This window comes from Corythoichthys intestinalis, chromosome 18 (genome assembly GCF_030265065.1).
Source record: "Corythoichthys intestinalis isolate RoL2023-P3 chromosome 18, ASM3026506v1, whole genome shotgun sequence".
NCBI classification, from domain to species: domain Eukaryota; kingdom Metazoa; phylum Chordata; class Actinopteri; order Syngnathiformes; family Syngnathidae; genus Corythoichthys; species Corythoichthys intestinalis.
In genome coordinates this window covers 5,700,112-5,725,591 of record NC_080412.1, presented here as the reverse complement: position 1 = coordinate 5,725,591, position 25,480 = coordinate 5,700,112, and the positions used below count along the sequence as shown (strand labels likewise).

The window sequence follows — 25,480 nt, the reverse complement described above, 5'->3', positions numbered from 1 at the left end:
TGCCCCAAATCTTGTTCCCAAGCTGCCCTTACCTTATCAATAGCTGAACCCAATGATAACGAAATGTAGTTATGCAGTTTTGACAGTGCACCTTCGGAAAGTGGATCAAAGGAGAGAAACCGGTCGATTGGATTAGGACTGGGTACTAAGGGGAAATTGGGCACATTAGAGCGCACATAATGCCTGACTTGCAAATAACGAAAAAAGTGAGTTCTGGGTAGATTATATTTCTCAGTCAGTTGAGTAAATGATACAAAGTGTCCATCTTCAAACATGTCAGCAAATGATTTGATACCCTTATCGTGCCATATCCGAAAGTTATAATCACAAGAAGAGGGGATGAAAAGGTGGTTGGAGGCAATCGGACTCAAGAGAGAAAACAGTTTGTAGTTAAAGAATCTCCTAAACTGGACCCATATACGAAGGGTGTGACGTACCACTGGGTTAAGTGAGTTTGGTATTTGACAGTCTGATGATGCAGCTAGAAGTGCAGGAAGAGAGACATTTTCACAGGAGTCCAGCTCCAAAGACGTCCAGCCTGGACCATCCAGTTGAAGATAAAAATGAGTCCAGAAAGCGATACAGCGAATATTAGCAGCCCAGTAATAATGACGAAAGTCTGGGAGCCCCATACCTCCGTCCTTCTTTGGTCTCCGTAATATGGCTTTACCGACCCGAGGCCTTTTTCCTTGCCATATGTACGAGGAAACTATGGAATCTAGGGAAACAAAAAAGGCTTTTGGAATAAGTACTGGAATATTCTGAAATAAGTACATAAATTTTGGAAGTATATTCATTTTTATTGAGTTTATACGTCCGGCAAGCGATAATGTTAAGGGAGACCACTGTGATAATGATGTTTTAACCTGATTTAACAAAACAGTAAAATTATCTCTTAGAAGATTCTTAAACTGCCGTGTAACGACCACTCCCAAATATGTAAACTGTCTCTCTTCAATCTGGAACGGGGTGCTGCTATGGTCCAAAACCAGCGCTTCTCTATTAACTGGGAATAATTGACTCTTAGATATATTGATTTTGTATCCAGACACTGAGCTAAATTGCTCAAGCAATGTAAGAGCAGCTGGAAGCGAGGTGTTGGGGTCAGACACATACAGGAGGAGATCATCTGCATACAGAGACACCTTATGCTCAGTACCTCCTCTCCAAGTACCAGAAATATCCTGGTTGTTCCGGAGTGCAATTGCAAGTGGTTCAATTGCCAAGGCAAAAAGAATGGGGCTTAGTGGACAACCCTGGCGGGTTCCACGACCCAATGCAAAGGGCTGAGAACTTATGCTATTTGTTTGAACTCTTGCAATGGGAGAAGAATACAGCAATTTTATCGATGCTATGAGTGTTGGACTAAGACCAAACTTTTCCAGGACCTTAAACAAGTACTTCCACTCTACCCGATCAAACGCCTTTTCGGCATCAAGTGAGACTATACATTCAGGAACATTACTCGGGCTTGAGTATAAAATATTAAAGAGCCGCCGAGTGTTAAAGAAGGAGTGTCGGTTTTTAATGAAACCTGTCTGATCCTGCGCTATTATTAAAGTGGCAGCTTCCTCTAGCCGGTGTGCTATTGCCTTGGCAAAAATTTTTGCATCTGTATTCAGCAAAGAAATTGGTCGGTAAGAAGCACAGCGTGTGGGATCCTTACCCTTTTTGGCAATGAGAGTTATACGAGCCTCATTCATGGACTGAGGAAGTGAACCAAGCCTGAGTGACTCAGAGAAAACGGTGACAAGGTACGGTGAGAGTAATGCTGAGAATGTCTTATAGAAATCTGATGGTAAACCATCCGGGCCAGGCATCTTCGAAGATTGCATGGATGCAATAGCCCGGGTTATCTCCACCTGGGACACAGGACCCTCCATTTTCCCCAGTAATGTTGATGGAATGGTTGGGATGGGTAGAGGGTCAAGAAAGGCTGCAATAGTTGCATCATCATCATCATCATCGTACTTGTTAAATTGCGAGGTATACAGCTGGGCATAAAAACTTTTAAAGGTGTCATTTATTTCAGTAGGATCGAGAGAAATATCACCATTGTCTGTTTGAATACGTGTTATAAATTGTTTAGCTTTTTGGCCTTTTAATTGATTAGCTAGCAATTTCCCAATCTTCTCACTGTTCTCATAGTACATGCTTTTACTTTTTAACAGGAGGTTTTCAGTTTGGTAAGTAGTGAGAAGGTCCAGCTTTGTTTTCAATTCTACACGTTGGTTAAATAGCTCTGAGGTTTGATCAAGAGCATAGTGACAATCAATCTCCTGAATTTTTGATATCAACTCTGATTGCTCCTTTTGCGTTTGTCTCTTCAGGTTTGCAGTAAATGAAATAATTTGCCCTCTAATATATGCCTTAAATGTGTCCCAGACCAGAAGAGAGGATATACCAGGTGAACAATTAATTTCAAAGAAAAGAGTAATGTGGTCTTTTATGTAATTAAAAAACTGTGGGTTTGAAAGTACAACAGGGTTGAAACGCCAGTGCCTCATAGGCCGGGGAACATTGGGAAATGACACCGACATCACGATAGGGGCGTGGTCAGATATGACTATGCTTTGGTATGTACAAGAGTTGACCCGAGGGATAAGTCTGCTATCAATAAAAAAATAATCAATTCTAGTATAAGTGTGATGGACACTGGAAAAGAAAGAGAATTGTTTTTCTCTAGGGTTAAGAAAACGCCATATATCCGAAATCCCAAATTCAGCGATGAATGATTGAATACATGATGCAGATCTACTCACTACTGCTGATCTGCTGGAGGAGCGGTCGAGACTCGGGTCCAGCCAGCAATTAAAGTCCCCCCCTAAAACTAAGTAATGTGTATCCAACCCATTAAGAAGGGAGAAAAAATGATCAAAAAAGCGGACATCATCCGTATTAGGAGCATAAACATTAGCAAATATAATTTTGGTGTTAAAAAGTTTCCCAGTAACGATTATATATCTCCCATTTGAGTCAGCTGTGACATTGTCTGGTTCAAAATGCATATGTTTGGCAACCAAAATAGAAACCCCCCTTGCCTTGGCTTCAAATGCAGAGTGAAAGTGCTGCCCTGACCAGCCCGTCATAAGCCTGAGGTGCTCAGATGCTCGTATATGTGTCTCCTGCAAAAAGACGATGTCTGGTTTAAACTGCTTTAGATGGTTAAATACCTTCTTTCTTTTGATTGGATGATTTAGGCCCTTGACATTCCAGCTTACCAAATTAAGATCACCATTCATGTATTGTCTAATCTGCAGAGTATATTGGTACTGACATAATATAATATAAAGCTTTGTGATAGCGCTGCCACATCATCATCAAAATAAAAAATAAAAATACAAGCCCTTAAAGTGCCTAAATTAGAGCATGAAGAACTGCTTCTCCCTCCCCATTCCCCAACCCATTGAAATAAATAAGAAAACACAAAAAAAACCTTCCAAAAAACTTTACAGATAGCAACAGTAAGTTGCAAGCTCTTCCTAACTTTCCCTATACGATACATTTACTTCCTAATTCCTATCCACTTAATCTCGATCCCACTCTCATATGTGCAACAGTGCCACTAAATTAGTAGCCCCAATGTGTCTAATCGTTTTGCCCAGCATGAAAGGCTGAAGAAGTAAACAGACAAAAGAAAATAATAATAATAACAAAATTAAATAATGATGAAAATGATGACAAATAAAAATAATGAAAGCATTCGCCGGGTTGAACTATTAACATAACGGCATCAGAACCCCCAGTCAAATAGTAAATGCGACACAAAAACATGATTATCAAAATAAATTAAGAATCAGCGCATCAGTCAATTGTGCTGTGATCTAAATAGGAGAGGGGGGAAAGGAAATGGAAAAGAGAGGCGACCGGAGAAAACACTGTGGTTATCGACGCCTCAAAGGTAGTCAAATGTCAACGCGGAGATCAACTAAAATGTTAGCGTTTACCCCTACTCTCCAGCCGAGGGTCCTGGCGCTTTGTCACGGTGTGCTTTCGAGAAGGTTGTGGCGTCTTCCACAGAAGTGAAGAACTTTTTCCTCCCGTCCTTGGTGGTGATCCGTAGCCTGGCTGGATACAGGAGCGCTGGTTTGTAGCCTTGTCGATACAGCCGCGACATCACCTCCGCGTAAATCCGGCGTTGTTCCACCACTTCAGGGCAGTAGTCATCGTAGATGGCAACCGGTGTTCCTCGGTAGGTAAGCTTGCCTCTCCTATTTCGGGCTTCCCGTATGATCAACGCCTTCGTCTGGTAGTGGTGGACGCGTGCTATCACCGCCCTAGGCTTGGATCCTGGAGCTGGCTTGGCTACAAGTAGTCTGTGAGCCCGGTCGAGCTCAGGGGCATCGACGAGGATCTCTTCGCCGATGATTTCCTTCAATAGTTCGGCGAAAAACAATGTGGGCTGCGTGCCTTCAATCGACTCAGGGAGACCAACTATTCTTATATTGTTGCGGCGGCTACGTGACTCGAGATCGATGGTTCTGGCTCTTAGCTTGTTGTAGCTGTCTTCCATAGCCGCGCATTTGGCTTCAAGTGCTTCCATTCTGTCGCTGAGTTCGTTAGCATTCGCCTCGAGTGAGGAAATACGTTGCCCATGATCAATAATTGTCGTCTGCACGACGTCCAATTTCGCCTCCAGCGGTGCGATTGCCGATTTGAACTCCGCGGAAAGTGCAGTCTTATGCTCTTCGAGTAACTTCGCAAGAGCCTCCATGCAATCCTCGGGTACGGCTGGGGCCAGCGTGTCACACTTCTTTCTGGTAGCTTTTGTTGCCATGTTCGAAATTGTTTAGGACTTTAGGCTGATATCCGCAAATAGTCACGAAGACGTCAAGTTCTACCTAAAAAAAAAGTGTAGGTGAGGCTTAAAGAAAGGAAAATATGAAGCGGCGGATGGGAGCTCAAAAAACCCGCGTCTACTCCATACGCGTCCCGGAAGTCAGAACAAACTTTTTGATGCAAACTTTACTTATCGTGTGTGGAGGAAAAAGAAGAATGCGTCCAATTCCAAGAACACCATCCCCACTGTGAAGTATGGGGGGTAGAAACCTCATGCTTTGGGGCTGCTTTTTTGAAAAGGGGACAGAACGACTGTACTGTAAGTTTATCGTCAGATTTTGAGCTAAAACCTCCTTCCCTCAGTCAGAGGCTTGAAGATGAGTCTTGGCTGGATCTTTCAACATGAAAATGATCCGAAGCACAGAGCCAAGCTGACCTAGGAGTGGCTGCGTAAAACGCATATCAAGGTTCTGGAGTAGCCTAGCTAGTCTCCAGACCTCAATCCAATAGAAAATCTATAGGTGGAGCTGAAACTTCGTGTTTCTCAACGACAGCCCCAAAACCCGACAGATCTAGAGAAGATTTGTGTGGAGGAATGAGCCAAAATCCCTGTTTCCATATGTGAAAACCTGGTGAAGAACTACAGAAAGCGTCTGACCACTGCAATTGTAAACTGAAGGAGATAGCACCTTTTCTTGTAGGCACCGCCTAACGTTTTGTATTACTCTTACACACTTAATATAAAATAAATAGCACTTATACCGTAGTTTAAGGCAGGGGTTCCCAACCTATTCCACTAAGGCACACTGTGGGTGCAGGATTTCATTCTTACCAAACAAGATGACAACACTTTTTCCCCAATCTGGTGTTTTACAAGTGCAATCAGTTGATTGCAGTCAGGTGTGGCTTGTTTTAGCAGAAGCCTCATTGGTTCAACTGTCTCTGCTGGATCGGCTGGAACAAAAACCAGGACCCACAGTGTGCCTTGAGGACTGGGTTGAAAACCCCTGGTTTAAGGAAAACAAGCAGAATATAAGGCATAAAAGATAAACATCGCCTTCTTATCACGGAAGCCCAGCGCGTGCGTCATACACCTAACTGAGAAAGATTGACGCTGACAAGCACACATCTGCACCACAAAGTCTCGCAATCAGTTCTCCCGGACAGTCCACAACAAATGGCGGGACCGTCTGTCCTAACACAAGGAACACAGAACGCCTGATATCCAACTGATAACACAACTGACAAGACTCCAAAAGCCCCTTTGACGCTGAGGTGGCAAAATCCACAATCCTTGTTGCCCGAACAACAGTAACTCCTGAATCCTTCTGTCCAATCCACAAACAGAAATTAATCCCAAACATACCCCGCAAGAGCCTTCAAAAGACAATGTTTGACTAATCGTTGTCATTTTTCTCAGGAACCTTTTGTTGATGTATGATAGAGTGACCTTGCCTCCCCGCCTGAGTGTTTCTGTTTTGCCTTGCCATTTTGATCTCTGTCGACCTGAATAAATTGTCAACTTGTTTTGGGAGAGCCTTCTTTAAACCTTTCAAAATGGAGTCAGTACAAAGGGTTAAGTCTAAGGTAAATGCGCGGAGTTTGTCCTTCTGGCCGGATTGCCGGGATCCCGCCGGCCCGGCTCGTTGGATCTGCGCCTGCGCGGGTCCGGCGGTTCAGCTGGCGCGATTTCGGCAGTCTGGCTAGAAGGTCAGGTTCCTTTAAAACGAAGGCTTCTGCACTAAAAATTAGCGCTGATTTTATCATAGGTACAAATACTAATGAACCCCTTTAAATTACAAATAAATTATTGAAAAATCATACAATGTGAGTTTCGGATTTTTAAAAAAAAATTTTAGATTATGTCTCAATAAGTGAAAATGCATCTACGATTGAAATTTCAGACCTCTACCTATTTTTTAAGTGGGTGAACTTGCAAAATCACAAGCGGTGCAAATACTTCTGCTCCTCACTGTATGTAAATTTGACTAAATGCATTTGTTAAGTGTTAAAGACACTATATGGATTTTTTATTGGTAATTTAAAATATGCATGCTCCCTTTTTTAGCACAATGTAAAAAAGATTGAAGAAATTGTTTTATCATGAGATGCACAAAATGCTTTCGATAAAATGCTAAGAGGGTTCTTCAAGTCAGTGCATCAAAATTACTATACCATTTCAAACTGTGCCACTTTCAGTCAAAAAAAATGACTTTATAGCACAAATGAAACGTTAGCTAAGATATGAACAGTGCGGCCAATTCAATAGGAAGGGAAATATCAGTTATTATACATACCTTGTTCAGAATGTGAGGTTTCTTCTGCTGAAGCGCAAACATATTCACATAGGATCCATAACCAGATGTGCTGCGGCCCAATGTTATTTTGTTACGTTCTACAAGGTCTTCTGTTTGAGAATATCGTTTTTTCTTTCCAATAGTCTCTTTAGTGGTGGACTGTTGCAGTTCCTTCTGGTTGTAGGTATTCTGGTATTCTTTCAAGCAATTGGCCGGTGTTGCCTCCATGTCCTCTGGCAGCTCAAGAGGTCTTTTAAAATTATCTTCCAAACTAGAAAAGCTCGTCTGCGTCTTGTTTTTTAACTGCTTTTGAGTCGTGCTATCACACCAACTACGAGATAAGTTGGATTTCGGTGAGCTATGATACAAAGCGTCATTATGATTGAGTTGAGTTGTCATTAAACTAATCTGGTCTTCTTGGGGGTGTAGGTGGTATGGCTGATTATAATCACTGCGAGGAACTGTTACAGTTGTTGAACTTGTGTCACCTATGTATCTATATCCTCTTATAAATTGCTTCTCTGATTGACTAGACATTTGTCTAGAAAAGGGGTGATGTTTCGGGACTGTATCTATTAAACTCCCAGTGATGGCATCTTCCTTTGTTGTGTTGCTCCATTTTGGGTCAAAGCCCAATTCTGAGTAGACACTGGCATCCAGTTTGCTATACGGAAAAAGAAAAACACAAGAAGCCACTCAATAAAACTATTGTATGCACATTTTAGCAAGCTTGTGTGCAAGATGTTTTTAGTGTGCACTTGTTGGTGCTTTGAAAAGGTTATTTATTATTACATTATATTATTGAGTCAGTTCTCAATAAAACTGAAACTGTCACGGTAACTTGTCCTGCAAATCCAGTAGACCAAGGGCGTAGGTTTGCATAGGGATGGTAGGGACATAACACGACCAACTTTTCAGGATGCTCGAATTTTCCACACCAACTTTTAAGCAACCTTATTAGCTTAATATAATGAGTTCGGTCAAATAGGTCATTTAGATTGTCTTCCCATATGTTGTATGAATGGAATTGACCCTACCATTATTAAGAGAATTATATTCATGATGTTTAGACTTACATATACCCCTTTTCACTTGCTGAATCTGCCGGTCCATTTTTTTTACCTCAAATGCACCTTTGATTGGCTGATAACGTTAACTACACCCCCCACACACACATGCACACAGCGCCGACAGAAGAGGAGGGATATTAGAATTTTTTTTTTCAGCTAGAAGCAGCAGTGGCCACTTTTAATTATATAAAAAGATAACAATGATGTGGATGTGGGAAACACACCACTAATTTTGCTCCGGAATGTCCGACCTGCATCAGAGTTAGCATAGCATTAAACTTGCTAACCTGCAAAACTGGAGTAGGAAGCTGCTTAGAGAGTAGTGTCCTCCTGTATGTGTTTACTACTGTTAACGTTAATTGAATTGTGAAAAATGTAATGAACTCTGCTGGAAACGATAAAACCAGAAAAATGTGAGGAAGAAGCGGCTTAGTCTATGCTTTACTTGAAAGTGTTGACAGTGTTTTTCTTCTAGTAAATACCCTGGTTTAGAAGGAAAGAAGGCTAGAGCATGTTATGAGTTACACTTTTGAAACCAAATACCTAGTGCATTTATTTATTGATTAAAATGTATTTATTTATTTTATACATTATTTATTTAAAATATTTTTATTTGCAGCCTATGCAGACTTTCTTTCAGATAATGATACATTAATCATAATCAAGGTAAAAAGTTTAAATTATCCTGATTTTTTTTCCCATAATTGCTGAAGCCACTGATGCACTTTAGAGATGAAAATAAGGCAGATGAAAAAGACAACTATTCAAAGCAATGTACTGCTTTTATGGTGAATGACAATGTTGGCTAACGTGTAGTTCCGTGTATAGATTAAGTCAGGGGTGCCCATTACGTCGATCGAAATCGACCAGTCGAGCGCAGCCCTAGTGTGGGTAGCTCGTGGCAATGGGAAAAAAAAGAATTTTTTTTTTTTTTTTTTAATGCACGTAGTTAATTATCTTGTTTGAGCAACATAACCTCACATGTTGCTCACATTTTTTTTTTTTAACACCCCCACTGCTGTTAAGGTAGATCGTGGGAGGTTGTCTCCTTGAAAGATTAAAGATCTTGGAGCAAAAAAAAACAATGAGCACCCCTGGGTTAAGTAGTATCTAGCCACCCACCCACAAAAAAAAAACCTTTGTAAATTTTATATGAAGCAACGGCAAATTCCCCCATTTTAAAAAATGACTTTCTCCCATGAAAATAACCATTTTAACTGAGTGGTCTGAAGAAAAAAAGTTTTTTGCATTCCTGGATAGTAAAGAGATTATTAACAAGTTTGTATTGTGTATTTATTTATTTATTTTTAAAACTATGTATGATATACGCCCATTGTGATGATCATTCATTGTGTTTCGTTTATTAGGAGAAAGCAGTGAGCGGGAAGGGGTTTTGGGGGGACAGAAAGGAAAATAGAAAAGGAGAGACAGATGACAAAAACAAACAACAACAAGGAATATATTCAACGCCTACACAAACTATTAATAGAGTAGTGCAATCATTAGCTAATTGTATTTCTGGCGCACACCATGTGGGGGGCCTGATCACTGAGGAGGGAAAAAAAAAGGGGGGGGGGTCAGAAAGAGATGTGATTAGGTGGGGTGGAGCATACACAAATAAGCAATCTGAGGTTTTGAACCCAGTATTATGTGATTGACTTGTAACCTATGCCCTTGATTGACACAGATGAGTTCTGTAACATTTAAATGTTATGCCTGTTACTATTTGCTTTAGGCATAGATAGATGAACTAACTTGTTGTTGTAAATACTTCATTTTGAATCCAAAAAGGTTACATTTGATCATTTATCACAGCACACCTGATCTCTTGCGTCTCTGTTTGAGAATCATTGAGTTAGAGAATTTGCGGAAAACATGCAGCTGGGTGTGATGGAAAAATACAAAATTTGCCCATGGGTACAGGGGTCCGGATACAAAAGCAAGTGAAAAATAGGAAAATAGATCCAAGGACCGTCCTCACTATCTATCAATACTGAGTAAATAAGTGAAAAATATAGCACACAGAGATGAATGGAGCTGCTTTGAAAAAAATCTGTTCACTTGAATGAGGAATGTCCAATGGGTTAGTAAAGTATGCAGCAGCATTGTGTGAAAAGGCTTATCTGCTTTGAAGCGCCAATAAAATGGACCGAGTACGTGATAATGGGAATAGTACTGTTCGACAGCTCTACGAGATGAAACCCTTTGTGTAAATGTATCAAGGTTATTTTCCTCTGAAACAATACTGCACACGAATGGAATTTATTACAAAGTCCTAACAGCAAGAGAGTAAAATTCATTTTTGTAATCTACTCTCCCTCATTATCTGAAGCAGACAAAAGTTCGAGTTGAGAAGAGTGCAAACAGATTGGTAGTAATGAATTGTATGTACTGTACTAAAGCATGACAAGACACAGTTTCCCTCAAAAAAAAACGCGCTCTCCTTTCCAATCACTATTACCTTTGTTATGGGTCCACAAGTGACCAAAACTATAATTGACCTCAAATGAGGGCTTTTATTCTTCTTGTTCCAGGAATCAGGCCATTATCCATTTGACGTTTGAATGTTACTGATACTCTCTTGTTGTGTTCACTTTACCAAGGGGTGAAAGCGGGCTGGAACGCTGTTCCGGTAAAAAAAATCGGGGGCGGAATAGTGCTTTGATCCCGAAAATATGACGGCAACTATCAAACTTCCATGTTAAAAAAGACAAAAACTGTCAGGCTGCCACACACCCATCTCCAAGAAGAAAAACAATCTACTAACGTCAGATTTACATACACAAGTGCTTGTGTAGCGTCATCCATTTCCACCGATATTTATTATCTATTTATTCCACAGTTCTCCCAGCTTGTGTATCTGAGTCCGACGACAATTGACTCTCGTGGATGTGCGCATGCAAACCCACTGACTGGACTCTAGTTGTCCATTCAATTGGCTGACATACTGACATGTGATCAGTATGGATAGTTAGCTCTGATTGGATCATATGCACGTTTCTGGGACAACAACAACAAAAACGAACAAGCTTGTTGAATTAATGCGATATAAAAAGGGCAATGCAACGGAAAATTGATCAGATCTTTAAGAGAAAGGAAAGAGTCAAAGAGTTATTTTGTTTTATTGTATTTTATTTGCTCTGATGGGGAGGGTCAGAACATCTTCCATGTTAACCCTGACCTGACCCCAGAAATAATGAACAGAAAATGTTTTGGGTTATTTTTGAAAGCTTTATGTGGTCATTAAACATACAATATTATAAATTAAAAATAATTTGCATGTATGTTCTGTAATTTTTACCATAAATGATACATTAAGCATGGCATGTAGTTCTCATAGTAAAACAGATATAACTAAAGTGAGATTGAACACAATAAGGTTTTGAACAAAACTTTTTACTGCAATGAGGTACAGAAATGATTGTCTCGAATAAGTGATACATTTGGGAATATACTGTAGTTAGTGTGCACTTTGGACTTATTTTTGTTAGGCTACTGGTACCTATTTATTTCCTTGTACAGTGAACCCTACCTACTCCGCGCGTCAAACTTTGCACCCTCACTCCATCGCTGATTATTATTATTTTTTTAATTAAAAAATAAATAAATCCAGTATTTTATAGTGTTGTCCCGATGCGATCACGTACGACCTCTCACCCTCCATCCTGCTGCTTTTCTTACTCACCATGGCAGCTGTAGGTTGCTTGTTAAAGTTAACAATGAGTGACAGACGTTGAAACTTTGATCTCGGCAGAGAAGCTTGGGAGTGATGCCTTCAATGGAGCTGAGTCATTTAGCTTGTTAAAAACTAGCGGTAGTGTGCTGTGGCAACTCATTGCGTGTGTGTAAGTGTTCTCGGCAGCTTGAGCAGATTTGAGTGGACTCAATCAATGAAGCATTCAATGAAGACGAGCATTTTGCTACATTGTTGTTTAAAAATAATTCGGTGGGAGAGTAACATGTTTAAAACTTAGCATATTTATTACATTTGCATTGCTTAATAACCATTTATTAACCCTATACACTCTGCGCTGTACAATCGGGGACGCCAGCGTCTCTTTGATTTCTCTAGGCCATAACGTCTGTTGTACTCGTCATAAAGACATCATGTTTGGCCAGTATATAGAAGAACTGTAGCTCTTTCATTCAACACCAAATGGCAGCACTGTCGCATCGTAACTAAATTCGATTTGGCGACTGAAAATATCCAGTCGAATTTCGCGTCAGTGGCTGCCATCTTGAATCAAAGTTTTATGTCCTCTCTGCTGGAATAATCAATTTTTATCACAAATATACTGGAACTATGGAGCACAACAACAAGGCAGGGGTAGAAGAAGGTGTGGAACACCAGGAGAAGGCCATCCAGTCCGTAGGAGGAGAGTACGAGCAGTAAATTAAGCCAAGTCTGACGGGGAGTCTCCAGAAAGAGGGGACATGGATTCGGAGAAAGAGGAATTGATAAACAATTGCACTGATCCCCTCAAAGAAGGTAATAAAATGAAAAAAGTATTTCCATTTCTCATGAACATATCACAGACCCAGTTAAATTAGATAAGATTTGAGCCCTCCAGACCTACCTTGAACAGAGTGACCCTCACTGCTGAATCAATAACATCTTGTATTATTGCTTATCATTGAGTACAATGACAAAAATGTGGGTTTTTTTCTGTTTCTAAACTCCTAAAATCAATTAGAAACCAAAAAATTCATTCATAGATTATGAGATTTCATTATTATATTTTACTTTTGTAAGATAATCAGGTGTGAATTTGAAAATACAGAGCGAAAATGGCTATTCATAAACAATAGAATTTTTTTTTTTTTTTTTCACTTTTCAGAATACCCAATGCCAGAGCCAAAAATCCACGCAGGGCCAGGGGCAGGGCGAGAGGTAGAGCCAGAGGCATGAACAGACCCTCCCAGATGTAGAAGATGAAGTTTCATTTCATTGAAATGAATAGAAAATGTTATTTTTCAAGTTTCAATAATGTCTATTGTTTACAATATTGTAAAAAAAGAAGGGGAAAAAATGCCCTTTTTGGAATGTAAATTATTCTGTGCTCAGTTGCTAAACCTCTTATCAGCTACTTATGAGTTTTCAAAACCTTACTGAGATTTATAGTTTATCAGTAATCAAACAATGTGTGTGATTCTCACCATTTAGCATTCGAAATTCTTCAACTTTAACAGGCTATGACACTTTCAAAAATGTAAACATTTTGGACAAAAATTCATGACATAATCCTTTGATGATATAGGAATACAAATATGTACAACAAGGCCAGTTTTAACGGTTTTCTTTTTTTAGTTTATAAATACTCATAAAAGAATCAAACCCTAATTTTACAAAAAATGCTTGGAGTTTATAGAGTCAAAATATATATACATGAAAGGTTTTTTTTTGTTTTTAATTATACTTTGGGGGGATATGTCTTATATGTATCACTTTCCAATGTTAAATCTCAATAAATACATTCACCACACCAAAAAATGTAAATAAGCTCCGCCTCTACTTTTCGGATTTTCGATTATCGCGGGGTGTGGGGTCGGTCACCATTAATCGTGAAAAACAAGGGATCACTGCAATATAAAAAAGTCAATGCTTGCATTGCACTGTTCATAATGTAAGTCAGTTGTACTTATTATTGTCCATGTATGTTACTTTTTAAAATATATATACAGTGGGGCAAATAAGTATTTAGTCAACCACTAATTGTGCAAGTTCTCCCACTTGAAAATATTAGAGAGGCCTGTAATTGTCAACATGGGTAAACCTCAACCATGAGAGACAGAATGTGGAAAAAAACAGAAAACCACATTGTTTGATTTTTAAAGAATTTATTTGCAAATCATGGTGGAAAATAAGTATTAGGTTAATACCAAAAGTTCATCTCAATACTTTGTTATGTACCTTTTGTTGGCATTAATGGAGGCCAAATCTTTTCTGTAACTCTTCACAAGCTTTTCACACAGTGTTGCTGGTATTTTGGCCCATTCCTCCATGCAGATCTCCTCTAGAGCTGTGATGTTTTGGGGCTGTCATTGGGCAACACGGACTTTCAACTCCCTCCACAGATTTTCTATGGGGTTGAGATCTGGAGACTGGCTAGGCCACTCCATGACCTTGAAATGCTTCTTACGGAGCCACTCCTTTGTTGCCCTGGCTGTGTGTTTGGGATCATTGTCATGCTGAAAGACCCAGCCACGTCTCATCTTCAATGCCTTGCTGATGGAAGGAGATTTTCACTCAAAATCTCTCGATACATGCCCCCATTCATTCTTTCCTTTACACAGATCAGTCGTCCTGGTCCCTTTGCAGAAACACAGCCCCAAAGCATGATGTTTCCACCCCCATGCTTCACAGTGGGTATGGTGTTCTTCGGATGCAATTCAGTATTCTTTCTCCTCCAAACACGAGAACCTGTGTTTCTACCCAAAAGTTCTATTTTGGTTTCATCTGACCATAACGCATTCTCCCAGTCCTCTTCTGGATCATCCAAATCCTCTCTAGCGAACCGCAGACGGGCCTGGACGTGTACTTTCTTCAGCAGGGGGACACGTCTCGCAGTGCGGGATTTGAGTCCCTGGCAGTGCATTATGTTACTGATAGTAGCCTTTGTTACTGTGGTCCCAGCTCTCTGTAGGTCATTCACTCGGTTCCCCCATGTGGTTTAGGGCTTTTTGCTCACCGTCCTTGTTATCATTTTGACGCCACGGGGTGAGATCTTGCATGGAGCCCCAGATTGAGGGAGATTATCAGTGGTCTTGTATGCCTTCTATTATCTAATAATTGCTCCCACAGTTGATTACTTTACACCAGACATGTCCAAAGTCCGGCCTGGGGGCCAAATGCGGCCTGTGGTCAAATTTCATCCGGCCCCCAGCCTGTTCCATAAAATCAATAACATCTGGCCCACATACAGACTGCACACTGGCCCACTTGATAAATTGGTCAGCAGTACTGCTACGAGCATATGAAGTACCTTACACACTAAAATTACCCACTGAAAGGCAGCAGCACTCTAAGCAACATTACCTCGTGTGACCCTTTACTTCCAATTTTCTAAAATAGTGACAATCAACAAAAGAAAGTCAAGGATAGGTGGAAATTAGACTATTTCTTCACTAAAATACGCAACAACTGTGTCTGCCTCATTTGCAGAGACAGTCGCTGTTTTTAGAGAGTTCAATGTGAGGCGATATTACCAAACAAGACACGCTGACAAGATTATAGGTAAGATACGCAGCGAGAAATTGAAGCAACTTGAAGCTAGTTTAATTTCACAGCAGTAGTATTTTGCAAGAGCCCGAGAGTCGAAAGAGAACGCCACAAAGGCTAGTTGCGAGATTGTTGAAATTACTGATTATTTTAAAGCAAATGTGACACAAACCAATGGCTTGCTAAAATTTGCTTAAATATATTGTCCTATGTAAAGGACGTCAGCCAAGGTCGGCCCCCCACATTTTTACCGCACCAAATCTGGCCCCCTTTGCAAAACGTTTGGACACCCCTGCTTTACACCAAGCGTTTTACCTATTGCAGATTCAGTCTTCCCAGCCTGGTGCAGGTCTACAATTTTGTTTCTGGTGTCCTTCGACAGCTTTTTAGTCTTGGGGATAGTGGAGTTTGAAGTGTGACTGACTGAGTTGTGGACAGGTGTCTTTTATACCGATAATGAGTTGAAACAGGTGCCATTAATACAAGTAACGAATGGAGCCTCGTTAGACCTTATGAGAAGAAGTTAGACCTCTTTGACAGCCAGAAATCATGCTTGTTTGTAGGTGACCAAATACTTATTTTCCACTTTAATATGGAAATAAATTCTTTAAAAATCAAATAATGTGATTTTCTGTTTTTTTTCCACATTCTGTCTCTCATGGTTGAGGTTTACCCATGTTGACAATTACAGGCCTCTCTAATCTTTTCAAGTAGGAGAACTTGCACAATTGGTGGTTGACTAAATACGTGTTTTCCCCACTGTATATATAAATATACAAGTCAATGTTTACATTAGGCGGCACGGTGGCTGAGTGGTTAGCACATCTGCCTCACAGTTCTGAGATCAAGGGTTCAATCCCGGGCTTCGGCCTTCCTGTGTGGAGTTTGCATGTTCTCCCCGTGCCTGCGTGGGTTTCCTCCGGGAACTCCGGTTTCCTCCCACATCCCAAAAACATGCATGGTAGGCTGATTGAACACTCTAAATTGTCCGTAGGTATGAGTGTGTGCGTGAATGGTTGTGTGTCTCCTTGTGCCCTGCGATTGGCTGGCAACCAGTGCAGGGTGTCCCCTGCCTACTGCCCGTTGTTAGCTGGGATAGGCTCCAGCACCTCCGCGACCCTCGTGAGGAATAAGCGGCATGGAAAATGAATGAATGAATGAATGAATGTTTACATTATGTTCAATTTTAATGTACATCCTATCTATGTTCTTAAGTAGTTACAAGTGAAGTTTTGCATTTAGATGAGAGGAAATGAGGGAAAATAAAAATGAAGAGCTGGAGGTTGGCATTACTGTATGGCAGGGATGGGCAACCTAGGACGCGCGTGTCAGCACTGGCACGCGAAAGGGTTAATCAGTGGCACGTGAGCGCATGGCAAAATAAAAACAACAAATGCACCTTTTTACCTGAAATTAAGGCATTTTCAGTTGCACGCCCTGTTATTTAGGGGCTTTACAGGAACGCGCCTCCCACCCCTTCTGCCTATGGCATTTACACAGTATGCGAGCAATAATGGATTTTGAGCACACCTCTAGCTCTTCCTCATATTCTTGACTCCTACGCTCGTCTGATTTTTTTCTCTGCGCGCTCAATTCAGCTCACGCTACTAATGTGTCACGAAGCCAACCAATCAGAGAGCTGGCGGAAGTACACTGTGTTACCAATCTGCACTTTTTGGTAATTGCGGTGCTTTCAACTCCGCATCGTTAACTGTTATTTTGCACATCATTGAACAAAATAGAATTTTGAATGAAAATTAGTTTCTCATGTATGCCTTGTTGCGGTAAGTGTAATGCAATACCCTAATACACGTGTTAAACATGTTGTGTTTTATTGTGTGTTGTAGTTATAACTGCCAAAAGCCGTTTTCTTTGCATTTCTGTGATTTTAGGAGGTTTGACACCAAAAAAAAAAAAAAAAAAAAAAGCTCTAGCACCATGGCGACCTTTATGTCAGGGAGTTCTGGCAAGAAATTCCAGCCACTTTCACCCCTGACTTGACCTATCTGTGAAACATAAATTCATCTTTTTGTTCACTGTGAATGTTAATGGAGTTTGGTATTTGTTTACAGTAGAGTATTTTATCCAAGTATACAATGAAATTGTTGGAAATGTATCCCCTTCCCAATATTGGATCAATAGGTGTAAGGTGCAAACTGTTCCTAGCAAGCCAACAAAGATCATGACTGCCATCTACTGGCAACTTGGATCAAATAAACAAAAATGTTTTTTGTGGGGCCTTGAATGGTGCACGCTGTAACAACAAAAAGTAAGTGAATCTGTTTAAATAAACCGAATTTCAGAATAAATTGGTCATTCAACGTGTTTAGATATTCATCAATGTCAAAGCAATGCATTGCATTAAGTGCCAGAAAATGACAGCATGCTTCCATGTATTCACTGAACGGCACATCAATATACCTGTACATATTGGAAGAAAAATATGAGCCTTTGCTTTTACTAACCGGTTGAGCCTCCTTTGGAATAATATTTATTGTATTACTTTATACATTGTATGCATTATGAATATAAAATCAATGTCAAATAGTGACCTAAATAGTGACCTTTTGCTAGAAGAAAGTAGGTCCCAACAACTCCCAAGTCATTTCTTTTTGTGAAGAGGTTTTCAATTTGAAATACTTTATATGTGCCTTGGCTCGTCATACTAAAAGAGGGTGTCCCACCAATTAGTGGTCGCTTTTAGTTTTCTTTTCCCTAGATGTGTTTTTAGTTGGTTTTATTCATTGATTTGTTTTTCTCTTTTCATTCAATGGATTTAATGTTGATTGTGTTTCTGTTCTTTTGGGGATCTTTTGAGGTTTTAGGGCTATATAAATAATCTTTAAACTTTATCTATTTCGTGTACGGTACGATTTCCCTTTATTTTGTTCATATATACAGCGTGTCCTCGAGACGGGTTCCGTTCCCACGCTAACGACGTATACCCGAATTTCCGCATGAGTCTGATTACACTGTTAAAGTGGAGAAAAACTCAAATATATGAAAATAAATTAAAAAATAAGATGCTGTACTTACTAGGGATGTGTGCGACTAGTCATTTAATTGCTTAAACGCCTACTCATAATTCAACATTTTGTGTTTTACTAGTCAGTGAAATGCCTTTCTGCCTTTCTGTAAACAAGCTGAGCAGCCAAGAAGATAAATGCCCCCCCCCCCCACACACACACACACACACACCAGTGTTGGGGTCACGTCATCACTCAAAATTAAAATCTCAAGCCCCTCATTTACAGAAAAATGTACCAGAAGGGGTGCCATTCGTATGTGTTACATTTTTGCCAATTGTTGGGACACCCCTCTGTTATTGAGAGAGTTGGTATGCTCCGTCAGCCGCTGGAAATGGATACAGAAAAGCTGCAAGTGACGTCATTATTTGAAATTAATATCTCAAAATCTATTAAACGATAGTAGCAGAAATGAACATTTTTCTAGCACAAACATAGCATAAACGAGTGGCACAATTTCGGTTCCATTTTGCAATCAATGGCGGGCTGCATGACATCATCACTCGAAATTAATATCTCGATATCTCAAAAACGATAGCAGCACAAACCAGCACTAATGTAGCACAAACGATAGACACAATTTTTAGACCGTTTTGATCAAAATGGGGGAATGGTTGACCTCAGTTTGACCTTTAAAAGAATTGTTAATATCGCAAAAACTACAGCAGCACAAACTAATCTTTTTACTGGACAAACAATCACAAACCTAGCACAAATGAATGACATCATTTTTCTCCATGGTAATTGCTTTACTTTTGGCTGGACCTAGAAGACCCAGCTTTCTTTGGGGCCATAATGTGAAAAAAGGAGGGCAAAAAAATGGCAGACGAGGCACGGGCATCCTAAAGTCGAAACGTCGTAGCCTCGTACGTCATAAGAACATTGTAACCAAAAGACTCCCTGTATATCACAATGATAGAAACTTGTTTGTCTTTTAGATCCAGTGCTGAACAGTGTCATAAAATCACTCATAGCAAATAACAACAACTGTATCAGAGAACGGCACATTTTCGTCGGTTTCAGTGCATCAGCAGTGGTAGACATACCTTTTTTGAGTGTCACTTCCAGGATCCCTTATTCTGTGAGAAAGGGCATCTATATTGATACTATCAGAAATCAAGTTGTCATCACTTGGATCATCGTTTGCATCGACAACCTCCCAAATTCCTCCCTCTAAACTGTCATCCATGTTTCTCCAAAGCCTCATGTAGTCACCATTGTGCATCCATAGTTTTTGTTTGCTGACTCTCTCATGGGCCAAGCTCTGTATCTGTCCTCAGTGTGTCCCACTGATTGGTCTGAGACGCTGCTCTTTAGATTAGGAGGGTGAGCTTTGAGTCTGCGGCAGATTAATGTCTGCACCAAGTGCGCTCTTCAGCCCTGCAAAGGAAAATATATTACGCCATGATTAATAAAATGCTAAAAATACCGTATTGGCCCGAATATAACACAGCCCTGATTATAAGACCAGCCCCTCTTTTTCAAGACTCAAGTTTGAAAAAAGACTTTTTGAACACCAAATTAATTTTTATACAGAAAATAATTACAGTACATCTGAAACAAATGATTATAACAATATATTTGAGAGAAAAGCATGGTATTTTGCCTCATTCAAATCTTAATATCTGAACATTTAAATAAGTAAACTAAAGTGCAACCCCATTTTTAAATGAATGGCTTTTGGTTTTTGAAATGTAAATAAACCAATCTATTGTGATAAAACAACAAAATTGCAATATCTGCATTAACCATCAAAGTGAGGTCTAACTGTAACTGTAGTCTTGAAACAAATCTGAATAAGGAAAAACATTGCAATAAAATAATGCAAACTGTTTAAACTTGAGAGTAGCTGAGATTTGTCATGACAGAACATTACTCCTCAAATTCAGCACTGAGCATTCGCTTCAATTCGGTTCTGGACATTGTGGAGAAGACAGAGGTGATCATTTTTGGGCCAAAAAAGGAAAGGTCAAAGATAAGCAGTCAACTTAGCACAATGTCACTTACAGCTACAAATCAAGTCAGAAACCTTGGCGTAATTATTGACTCAGACCTAAAATTTGATAGCCATCTAAAGTCCGTCACTAAATCCGCTTATTACCACGTAAAAAATATAACCAGAATTAAGGGGCTTCTGACTCAACAAGACATGGAAAAACTTATGCATGCATTCATTTTCAGCAGATTGGACTATTGCAACGGTATATTTACAGGTCTTGATAAAAAAAAATCAGTCAGGAAGCTGCAGCTAGTACAGAATGCTGCAGCCAGAGTCCTCACAAATACAAGGAAGCTGGACCACATTACACCGGTTTTGAAATCGCTACACTGGCTTCCAGTGAGTCAAAGGATAGACTATAAAATACTACTGCTCGTCTACAAAACACTTAATGGCCTTGGACCAAAACACATGCTTGACTTGTTAGATTCCTATGAGACATCTAGACCCCTAAGCTCGTCTGGAACCGGTCTTCTGCATGTTCCAAGAACAAGAACCAAGCAGGGTGAGGCAGCATTTAGTTATTATGCTCCTCACCTCTGGAACAAGTTACCCGAACGTCTGAAGTATGCTCAAACTGTTAGCTCTTTTAAATCAGGGCTAAAAACGCTTTTGTTTAGCACTGCATATCCATAACTGTCTATATATTTCAATCTACCTGCTTTCTATTCCTCTTGTGCTTATCTCCACTGCTGATTTCAATTATTATTAGTAGTAGTAGTTTTTGTTTTATTTTTATTTTATTTGTATTTATTTATTTTTATTCTGTGATTAAATGCGATCTTTTGTCTTGGTTTTTACGTTGTGTTGATTTAAATGTGATTTTTATGATCTTCATGTGATGTAAAGCACTTTGAATTGCCTTGTGTTGAATTGTGCTATATAAATAAATTTGCCTTGCCTTGCCTTGCCAATGATATCTGGCGTCATCTAGCGTCTTGAATGGGTATAATGTCTAGACCCCGAATATACAGTAAGAGGACTCCCGCTTTTTGATGCTAATGTATAGCATATGCTTTAGGAAGACAGAAAAAAAGAAAAGCAGGAATAGTGATACAAAATATGATAGAATAAATATGCTACCTTCAGTGCTGGCCAAAAGTATTGGCACCCCTGCAATTCTTTTACTTCATGTTCAATTTCTCCCAGAAAATGCCATTTCAAATGCTTTGGTAGTAATATCTTAATTTATTTTGCTTGTTTCCTGTAATAAAGTACGGTATATAATTTTATCAAAACGAAAACATTGAGAGGAGTTTAATATCAAATTATACAGGGTATCACTCCCTTGTGTTCGCAAGTTTTCTGACGCAAGATGGCCGCCAGTTATTGACGTCGCCGACTCCACCTTGAGACATCTAGCAATAAATGTTCTATTTATCAACCAGGGGGGTACCCCCAAGTACATCGCACAGTTGTGTCCAATATTCAACTGCAAATACCGAGTTTTGAATAAAACAACACACTTACCAATCGGCTCAAAGAAATTGTGAACCTTGTTAATTTAAGAGTAAAATAAAAAAAAACACGAGTTGACAATGAGACTTCCGCGGAAGACTGGGGTGTGGGCTACAAGTCATGCATTTTGACAGATTACGACTTGACGAAGTAATTAAACGATCTTGAACGGATTGATAATGAGTCACTTTTTCGCTTTTCATTTTGATTGCTAACTTGAAGTGTGGGAGGAGGTTGCACTCGGATTAAAAGGTCCTTGAAGATCATCAAGGTGTTTCTTGTCAACTACTTTACCACAGTCATTATTTAAAATATATATATCGAGGCTGACATACAAACACGTGATCTGAGTTCATTTGTCGTAAATTCGCGTTAAGCAAGTGTCACATCGTTTACTACATCATGTCTTATACCGTTTTTTAAACTTACCTTGACTCCTATGATGGCTAATGTAGCCAAAATTCTTAAACCTTGACAAACAAATCGCTTCTTGTTTAATCTGGTTATTTTGTCGAGACGACTCTGGTCTTATATTCGTTTAAACTGCAGTGCCGTGCTGGCTCGTCGACCCGAATGACGTCAATTATAAGGAAAACACGAGAGGCGGTACGTAACCATAGAGACAGACGCATACTGGACCATCCATGTTTATCCCTTGTTTTCAGTTCGGGTCAAACTGGACCGTTTCCGGATTTGGAGTACGTTTTACATACCCAAACTTAAACACGGGTCAATTTCTAACCCAAACAAAAAAAAAAAAACAATATACTGCAAAGGTTTAGTATTTCCCAGGCTGCGTTAAATCACACCAAATTTGATCCACTATAGGAAAAATATGGGCATATTTCTAACACAATACTGTACTAGTGTTATCCGTTGAAGGTTGATTTGTGTCTGTATTGTTAAATAAGAAAAAGAAATTTTAATCTAAAAAAAAATGAGAAAAAAAGTGTTTTCACATTGGCAGTGTATCAAATACTTGTTCTTCCCACTGTATATACATATACTGTATAGGGTTATTTGTAAAATAAGGAAAAATGTAACAACTAGTGGCTAGCGGAGTAAGAGTAGCGTTTCTTCACAAATTTACTTAAGTAAAAGTTACTCAAGTAAATGTAATGGAGTAAATGTAACATGTTACTACCCACCTCTGCAAGGGCATAGGTTTGCATAGGGACGGTAGGGACATAACACTACCAACTTTTCAGGATGCTCAAATTGTCCCCACCAACTTTTAAGCAACTTTATTTGCATTCAGCTATATAGGTCAATTAGATTGCCTTCCCATATTGCAGGGATACAAATGACCCTACCATTATAAAGTGAATTATTTTCAGTATGTTCAGACTTATATTTACCCCTTTTTCAATTGCTGAATGTGCTAGTCAATTCCCCCCCCCCCCAACTCACGTTTGATTAGCTTATAACTTGACCCCCCCACACACACACACACACACACACACACACACACGCACTGACCTGACGAAAATACAACATGTCGCCAACATGCCGCCTCATCCGCCCCCTTCAAAGAGGAGGGAAATTGGAAGGTTTTTTTTTTTCAGCCAGCAGCAGCCACTGTAACTAATGTAAAAAGACGTCAATGTTATGAAGGTGGGGTACACACCACTAATTTTGCTACTGAAATTTTGCTACAACCTGCATCAGTTTTTATAACATTAAACTGTGTGAATTTGCTAACCTGCAAAACTCGAATAGGAAGCTGCTTAGAGAGGTGTCCTCCACTTTTGTATGTATTTTCTGCTGTTAACATTAGTTAAACTGTGAGAAATGTATTGAACCGAGGTTTACACCCTTCTACCCAATTTTCATTTTTGTTTTCTTTATGTGGTCTTATGTGGCAACACTTGGTAACTTTTTAGTTTTGGTCGATTTTAGCGACGCTGTTGGACAAAAGCGGTAGTTTTTTTTAAGACTGTGTTTCCCATGAGGACCAGCGCATGAGCACATAGTGTATTCCTATGAGGGGTGTAACAGAAAATATTTCAAAAATAACTCAATACAGATTTATTTTGCAATGAACAGTTAGCCTATCAATTAATTAGGTTCATATTCGTTAGAAATGTACGACCGCCCCATTTACCCAATCTGTTTGGTTGTCCCGTCCCCAACAAAAAGTGTACATGCATGTTATGCTGTTATATAGTCCCTTCCAATGTTGAGCCCAAACACACCATTGGGCCTCTGCATATATATATATATAAATGTGTGTGTGTGTGTGTGTGTGCGTGTGTGTGTGTGTATATGTATATATATCCATCCGTCACTAAAATTCAATTTTCATATAGCTGATGATCACAGTAATATTTGAGAAGTAAAATGAAGTTGATAAGATAAACAGAAAATACACAATAACTATTTAAACGAAAACAGGCCAGTACATAAATTTAGGCACCCCTTTAGAAAAACATGATCAATATTTAGTAGAGCCTCCTTTTGCAGAAATAAAAGCCTCTAAACGCCCACCAGTGAGGGCCTGGATCCAGGTTGAAAGTAATTTTGACCATTCTTCTTTACCAAACATCTCCAGCTCAGTTTTAATGGCTGCTGAGCAAGGATGGCCTGCTTGAAATCAGATGACAAATTTTCAGTAATATTCAGGTCTAAGAGACTAAGATGGCCATTCAAGAACGTTGTACCGGTTCCTCTGCATGAATTCCGCATGACTGGTTTCGTGGCGGGTCAGTGATGGTCTGGTGAGGTAGATCCCTGGAAGGACACACACACCTATACAGGAGAGATAATGGCACCCTGACTTCTGTTAGGTATCAGCCATTGTCAGAAATTCCGCAGAAGCAGCGGGTCCATGACAATGCCCGACCTCATGCAGCTTGAGTATGCAGGCAGTCCCTGGAAGATGAAAAAAATTGATACCATTGACTGGCTCCCCTAAATCCAATAAAACACCCCTGCGGTATATTGTGTTAGGTCCATCCAGTGTCACCAGGTTGCTCCTCAGATTTACCAGGACCTTAGGGATGCCCTGGTCCAGATTAGAGAGGAGATCCCCCAGGACACTATCTGTCGTCTCATTGGGAGCATGCCCCGACGTTGTCAGGCAGGTGTACGTGGGGGCCACACGAAGTACTGCAAATCATTTAGAGTTGTTTCAATGGCATTTTGGCAAGATGGACTTGTTTGCTGCCTCATTTTATCACTTTCGGGTTGTCTTTGATTTCCCCCTCTATAGGGTGATCCTTTTCATTACCAAAAACATGTGGCATAATTTTGGTACTAATACATGATCACCTACTCATCAGGAAAGATCTCCCCCCAGCTTAGATCTGTCTTTGAAGTGGTCCTCTACTTTTTCTAGCACCATGCAAGCAGTGCATCCAGAAAGTATTCAGAGCTCGCTTGAATATTTCCACATTTTATGTTACAGGCTGATTACAAATCGGATTGAATCAACTTCTTGCCTGAAGATTCTACAGCGGTTGGACAAAATTATGCAATCATCTTAAAACTCAACGAACTAATTTGATATGGTGTAGAGCAGGGCTCACGAAATCCGAACCTCGGTGCCACTTTTCCTGTCGTGTTTTCCACGTCTCACTCCCCAAACACACCTGAATCAAATGATTATGTCATTAGCAACCTCTCCAGAAGCC

General features: G+C 39.9%; 1 protein-coding gene across 1 annotated transcript in view; it reads right to left on the bottom strand.

Annotated features, from left to right (window-relative positions):
* jhy (junctional cadherin complex regulator) overlaps positions 1-22,420 on the bottom strand; it is a 63,360-nt gene extending 40,940 nt beyond the window's left edge. Inside the window, exons 1-3 of the mRNA XM_057821442.1 lie at positions 22,278-22,420; positions 19,438-19,771; positions 7,077-7,740 (exon numbers count right to left, since the gene is read on the bottom strand). Coding sequence (XP_057677425.1) covers positions 7,077-7,740; positions 19,438-19,616 — 843 coding nt within the window. The 5' untranslated portion in view covers positions 19,617-19,771; positions 22,278-22,420. The remainder of the gene's footprint in view (positions 1-7,076; positions 7,741-19,437; positions 19,772-22,277) is intronic.
* Between the last annotated feature and the right edge of the window lie 3,060 nt (positions 22,421-25,480).